This window comes from Procambarus clarkii, chromosome 43 (assembly GCF_040958095.1).
Source record: "Procambarus clarkii isolate CNS0578487 chromosome 43, FALCON_Pclarkii_2.0, whole genome shotgun sequence".
NCBI lineage: Eukaryota > Metazoa > Arthropoda > Malacostraca > Decapoda > Cambaridae > Procambarus > Procambarus clarkii.
Genome location: NC_091192.1, coordinates 37775005 through 37781696, shown reverse-complemented (window position 1 = coordinate 37781696; position 6692 = coordinate 37775005). Strand labels below are relative to the sequence as shown.

General features: G+C 48.9%; 2 protein-coding genes across 2 annotated transcripts; both read left to right on the top strand.

Annotated features, from left to right (window-relative positions):
• Positions 1–1391: 1391 nt before the first annotated feature.
• LOC138349962 (uncharacterized) lies at positions 1392–1949 on the top strand. Its single transcript, XM_069299966.1, has one exon. The coding sequence runs from the start codon at positions 1392–1394 to the stop codon at positions 1947–1949; it is 558 nt and encodes a 185-aa protein (XP_069156067.1).
• Positions 1950–2108: 159 nt separating this feature from the next.
• On the top strand, positions 2109–6338 carry LOC123755696 (formin-2-like). Its single transcript, XM_045738426.2, has 2 exons — positions 2109–2133; positions 4756–6338. Exons 1-2 carry the CDS (start codon positions 2109–2111, stop codon positions 6336–6338), a joined length of 1608 nt encoding a protein of 535 aa, XP_045594382.2.
• Positions 6339–6692: the final 354 nt, after the last annotated feature.

Below are 6692 nucleotides of genomic sequence, written 5' to 3'. Positions count from 1 at the left end.
CATCACCAGCACCCCTCCCCACCACCACCACCCCTCCCCACCACCACCAACCCTCCTCATCACCACAACCCCTCCCTATCACCATCACCCGTCCCCATCACCACCAACCCTCCCCATCACCACCACCCCTCCCCATCACCACTACCCTCCCCATGTCCACCACCCCCTCCCCATCACCACCACCCCTCCCTATCACCATCAACCCTCCCCATTACCACCACCTCTCCCCATGTCCACCACTCCTCCCCATCACCACCACCCCTTCCCATCACCATCAAACCTCCCCATCACCACCACCCCTCCCCATCATCACCACCCCTCTCCTTCACCATCACACCTCCCCATCACCACCACCCCTCTCCTCAACGATAACCCCTCCCCATCACACCCCTCTCCTTCACCACTACCACCACCCATTGTTTAATGTTTTCATACATATGATCTATCAACCGAAATATATGATTAGTAGACATTCATTACAGTATAAGACTACATATGTTGGTAATTAAATTTAAAACAGTTTATCTGAATAGTTGATTCTGGCCTAGACAACCAGGTATGAACACGCATGAGACACGCCAGTCGTTAACTCCTCGTAGGCGAGGCTGGCTTCAACACATGTCCTGGTTTACTAGATAATTGTTATTAATTCTTTGTCTTCAGTTATACCTGCCAAAGGACACTCACAATAATAGAAGTAATCCTAAATATAACAGTTATATCAGGGAAATATAGTTATTTATGAGATAACATCCAATATTTATCTTGTTTGTTTTGTTCACTCACTAGCAGCCTACCCGGTTTACGCTAATCTCCTACATTACTGGCGAGGAGTGAATAGATAACCGGGTTTGGAATCAGGACAATTTCCTTCTTTGTAGACGATGAATGTGTTGATAATGGGAGCACTTTACATCCCATAACACTACGTCCAAAGGTTATAATTGTGGAACTCGTTCAGCTCCGTGCGAGACTTGTTATGTTAAATTAATAATTACGACTTCCGGCCTCCTACTGATGCATCCGGCTGTTCACCAGATGCGTTTTATCAAGTGGAAAGAGGGCCCACATTTACTCTATTTTAGTAGTGATAATTGAGTAAGTTAAAGGGAAATTTTTTATGATGTTTACAGTCCAGAGACTGTGGTTGTAAAAGGAATTCCCATTAATATAGTTGGTGAATTTAATGGTGACATATGGCAATAATATCCCCGTTTTCTTCCAGGGAAATTCCACTAGCTCTCGTTTTCTTTGAGTTATTGAAAGTTGGTTAATAGTGTCCGTTTTCTGACCACCCCTCCCCATCACCACCACCCCTCCCCATCACCACCACCCCTCCCCATCACCACCACCCAACTCCACCACCACTCTTTCCCATCACCTACAGTATAATGAATGTGTCGGTCAGTGTTATGAATGTGTCTGTCAGTGTTATGAATGTGTCTGTCAGTGTTATAACTGTGTCTGTCAGTGTTATGAATGTGTCTGTCAGTGTTATGACTGTGTCTGTCAGTGTTATGAATGTGTCTGTCAGTGTTATGAATGTGTCTGCCAGTGTTATGAATGTGTCGGTCAGTGTTATGAATGTGTCTGCCAGTGTTATGAATGTGTCTGCCAGTGTTATGAATGGGTCTGCCAGTGTTATGAATGGGTCTGCCAGTGTTATGAATGTGTCTGCCAGTGTTATGAATGTGTCTGCCAGTGTTATGAATGTGTCTGCCAGTGTTATGAATGTGTCTGCCAGTGTTATGAATGTGTCTGCCAGTGTTATGAATGTGTCTGCCAGTGTTATGAATGTGTCTGCCAGTGTTATGAATGTGTCTGCCAGTGTTATGAATGTGTCTGCCAGTGTTATGAATGTGTCTGCCAGTGTTATGAATGGGTCTGCCAGTGTTATGAATGTGTCTGCCAGTGTTATGAATGGGTCTGCCAGACAGTATTATGAATAGATCTGGCAGGCTATATTATGAATAGGAGCCATCTATGAAAGTGCTTCAAACAGCATCTAGATTTCAGATAGGTGCTTGTTATCAAAGAATTGTAATGATCAAATAGCCTAGTTAATTTTACAAGTTTACACTGATAACATACAGACATGATTTGTTGAAATGCCTGCAATCATATTCAGTATAGGTAATTCTAAAACGTTATTCTCTAAACGATTTTATCTGTGTTTCTATATTCTTTTCCGTAATACGGTATTATACATTCTCCCACTATCCTCTCTGTTTGAAGTAAACAGGAGATAAAGTGATAGCGACGGCACAAGGCCAATAATCATACAATAGTTGTGATACAAAGTAACTTAATCTGACGACTAATAGTATATGGATAACGAAGAAAGAAAACAGGGAATATTACTAATTTATTTGAATTAAAGAGACCGGTTCTGTAACGTTAAATTTTCATGTAATTGACTTTAAAATTTTTCTGAAGTTTTGGTACAATAGTTATTGTGAAGTGGGAGCACAGGGTCTTGACCTGACCCAGGAGGACACCAGAAGGTGACTAGCGAGACAAGAGGTACTTGTGGATGCAGCCACCAAGATCGTGTCTCCAGAGACGGGATTCCGCTGGTGTGTGGCAGCCAGGCCTGGGGCTCTTCCACGGATTCCTCGTATAGAGATCGCTGGTCTTGAACCACATCAATTGGCCAGGTCGACGAGACGTCAGCGAGGGCAGTTGATGCGTGACAACCCCAGAACAACTGCCACCTGAGGCAGATTCTAACATATCATCAGGGAGAAGGAGTTAGTAATTACCAGAACTGTTAAGAGAAGCGTCGGAAAAGTAACAGCGTACTGATGCTGGACAAGTGGACAAGCTACATGCAAGAAAAACTAACTTGAGAGGACCCATGGACGTACGCGAGGCTGCGCTTACGGTTCTATGTCTCAGAACATTTTGTGGGAATAATTCTCATGTACAAAATTGACATTTATATATGATGAATCTATTGTTGGCGTAAGTACTCCCAGTGCGTACATCCGCGTACATGAGTAGCCGTGAACTACCAGGGATAAGACGAGGGGGGGCAGCTCTCCGAAACGCTGAGGGTTGTCTTATGCTTACTTGTGATATATTAACATTTCTGTGTGGAGTAAAGAGCTATTATTCATAAAGTGTTCATAACTGATAATTGTGGTTTGGCTGCAAAGGCTATGATTATTGTGATTGTGAATGGGTGTCTTTATTTCCTATGAATTGCTTCACAATTGTTGTTAATAATTACAAGTTGTAAAGAAAGTCACAAACTATTACTTTTCTGACTCTGGTTTCCGTAACGTTGCTGAAGTCAGGAGTAATTACGCTCTGAAGTATAACCGCAGACTATCTAAATCATATTTGAATTTTAAAGCAAATTGCTTTCCTTATAAAGCTACATGTTTATGCTAACTTTATCATTCCCAGATATATTTATATTAATTAACTTATTTTTATGTCCACGCAAGTTTACACGCATCTCCGTTGATGTTTGCTGAGCTAGGCAAGTTTACACGCATCTCCGTTGATGTTTGCTGAGCTAGGCAAGTTTACACGCATCTCCGTTGATGTTTGCTGAGCTAGGCAAGTTTACACGCATCTCCGTTGATGTTTGCTGAGCTAGGCAAGTTTACACGCATCTCCGTTGATGTTTGCTGAGCTAGGCAAGTTTACACGCATCTCCGTTGATGTTTGCTGAGCTAGGCAAGTTTACACGCATCTCCGTTGATGTTTGCTGAGTTAGGCAAGTTTACACGCATCTCCGTTGATGTTTGCTGAGCTAGGCAAGTTTACACGCATCTCCGTTGATGTTTGCTGAGCTAGGCAAGTTTACACGCATCTCCGTTGATGTTTGCTGAGCTAGGCAAGTTTACACGCATCTCCGTTGATGTTTGCTGAGCTAGGCAAGTTTACACGCATCTCCGTTGATGTTTGCTGAGCTAGGCAAGTTTACACGCATCTCCGTTGATGTTTGCTGAGCTAGGCAAGTTTACACGCATCTCCGTTGATGTTTGCTGAGCTAGGCAAGTTTACACGCATCTCCGTTGATGTTTGCTGAGCTAGGCAAGTTTACACGCATCTCTGTTGATGTTTGCTGAGCTAGGCAAGTTTACACGCATCTCCGTTGATGTTTGCTAAGTAGGCAAGTTTCTGTATATACTGATACTGAACACTATACCAAGGGGAGGGAAGACATGTTCGTGGGTGTGAGGTGATAGAGCCGGTGTTCTCCTACAAGGAGTCCGTCCTCACACCAAATCCATTACCATGAGAAACCTCAACCCCCCCCCCCCCCCCCTCAAACTTAAACCACCTTGATAGTTATCTAGATATATGTGATAGTCTAAATCATATTACGGTTCCAGTAATAGTCTAAACGTTAACTAGGAAGTGAACCTTTGTCTTAAACAGAGATTATTCTCAAGCTATAACTTTACTGTATTATAAATCGTTGGTTTAAAATATTAAACCTAGATGCTGAAAATGTTTTCTTTGAAGAATTAGGTTTTCTATAAACGAAATTCTTGGGTATACTGAAATAGTTTTTAAATGCTATATTTCACATTACTGACAATAATACACCATATTAACCTAATTATGCAAACATAATTAAACTTAACCTAATCAAACCTTACTTTAATGTACCTTAAACCTAATCTTGTCATGGATATAGAGAATACATAATAGCACTAATTATGTAGACGTTCTCAATACATTCTCGTGAGCTTATTACTCCCTGAGGACACGTTGCCTACACGTGTGTGTTTATAGTCGCAGGGCAAGACAAGGGAGACCCCACAGTCCTGGCGCGCCTGCCCACACCAGGCCGTGCACGCCTGCCCACACCAGGCCGTGCACGACTGCCCACACCAGGCCGTGCACGCCTGCCCACACCAGGCCGTGCACGACTGCCCACACCAGGCCGTGCACGACTGCCCACACCAGGCCGTGCACGACTGCCCACACTAGGCCGTGCACGACTGCCCACACCAGGCCGTGCACGACTGCACACACCAGGCCGTGCACGACTGCCCATACCTGGCCGTGCACGACTGCCCACACCAGGCCGTGCACGACTGCCCACACCAGGCCGTGCACGACTGCCCACACTAGGCCGTGCACGACTGCACACACCAGGCCGTGCACGACTGCCCATACCTGGCCGTGCACGACTGCCCACACCAGGCCGTGCACGACTGCCCACACCAGGCCGTGCACGACTGCCCACACCAGGCCGTGCACGACTGCCCACACCAGGCCGTGCACGACTGCCCATACCTGGCCGTGCACGACTGCCCACACCAGGCCGTGCACGACTGCCCACACCAGGCCGTGCACGACTGCCCACACCAGGCCGTGCACGACTGCCCATACCTGGCCGTGCACGACTGCCCACACCAGGCCGTGCACGACTGCCCACACCAGGCCGTGCACGACTGCCCACACCAGGCCGTGCACGACTGCCCACACCAGGCCGTGCACGACTGCCCACACCAGGCCGTGCACGACTGCCCATACCTGGCCGTGCACGACTGCCCACACCAGGCCGTGCACGACTGCCCACACCAGGCCGTGCACGACTGCCCACACTAGGCCGTGCACGACTGCACACACCAGGCCGTGCACGACTGCCCATACCTGGCCGTGCACGACTGCCCACACCAGGCCGTGCACGACTGCCCACACCAGGCCGTGCACGACTGCCCACACCAGGCCGTGCACGACTGCCCACACCAGGCCGTGCACGACTGCCCACACCAGGCCGTGCACGACTGCCCATACCTGGCCGTGCACGACTGCCCACACCAGGCCGTGCACGACTGCCCACACCAGGCCGTGCACGACTGCCCACACCAGGCCGTGCACGACTGCCCACACCAGGCCGTGCACGACTGCCCACACCAGGCCGTGCACGACTGCCCATACCTGGCCGTGCACGACTGCCCACACCAGGCCGTGCACGACTGCCCACACCAGGCCGTGCACGACTGCCCACACTAGGCCGTGCACGACTGCCCACACCAGGCCGTGCACGACTGCCCACACCAGGCCGTGCACGACTGCCCACACCAGGCCGTGCACGACTGCCCACACCAGGCCGTGCACGACTGCCCACACCAGGCCGTGCACGACTGCCCACACCAGGCCGTGCACGACTGCCCACACCAGGCCGTGCACGACTGCCCACACCAGGCCGTGCACGACTGCCCATACCTGGCCGTGCACGACTGCCCACACCAGGCCGTGCACGACTGCCCACACCAGGCCGTGCACGACTGCCCACACCAGGCCGTGCACGACTGCCCACACCAGGCCGTGCACGACTGCCCATACCTGGCCGTGCACGATTGTAGACAAAGACCGGTATGGGGTCCTATATCTTCCTTTATCCAGGATCTCGAAGGTCGAGCACAAGATACCGACTATTGTGTAATTGTTTTATGTTATTACGGGGGTGGAGAACCGGTCTACCCCAAGAGTCAGAGCTTCATTAGTGCGTCGTTACGGTAGAACCAGTCTATGGCTGCTGGCTATTGGCCGGTTCGTCCCTTTGTGGGAGGAGCGTGCAGCCTGAGTTTCCACTACTGGCAACCGTCTAGGGGTGAGTCTAGACAGGTACTAGACAGGTATACTAGACAGGTACTGGGACATAGTGGGTAGTGTGGTAATATGTATTAGTAAATTGCTACTTTATGTTCGTTCAAAAA

What these genes read in the sequence shown, in the direction of transcription:
- LOC138349962 (XM_069299966.1), top strand. Translation starts at nt 1,392, where the DNA reads ATGAATGTGTCGGTCAGTGTTATGAATGTGTCTGTCAGTGTTATGAAT.
- LOC123755696 (XM_045738426.2), top strand. Translation starts at nt 2,109, where the DNA reads ATGCCTGCAATCATATTCAGTATAG. An exon ending in TGCAATCATATTCAGTATAG is followed by an intron (nt 2,134 to 4,755) that starts GTAATTCTAAAA and finishes GTGTGTTTATAG; the next exon opens with TCGCAGGGCAAGACAAGGGA.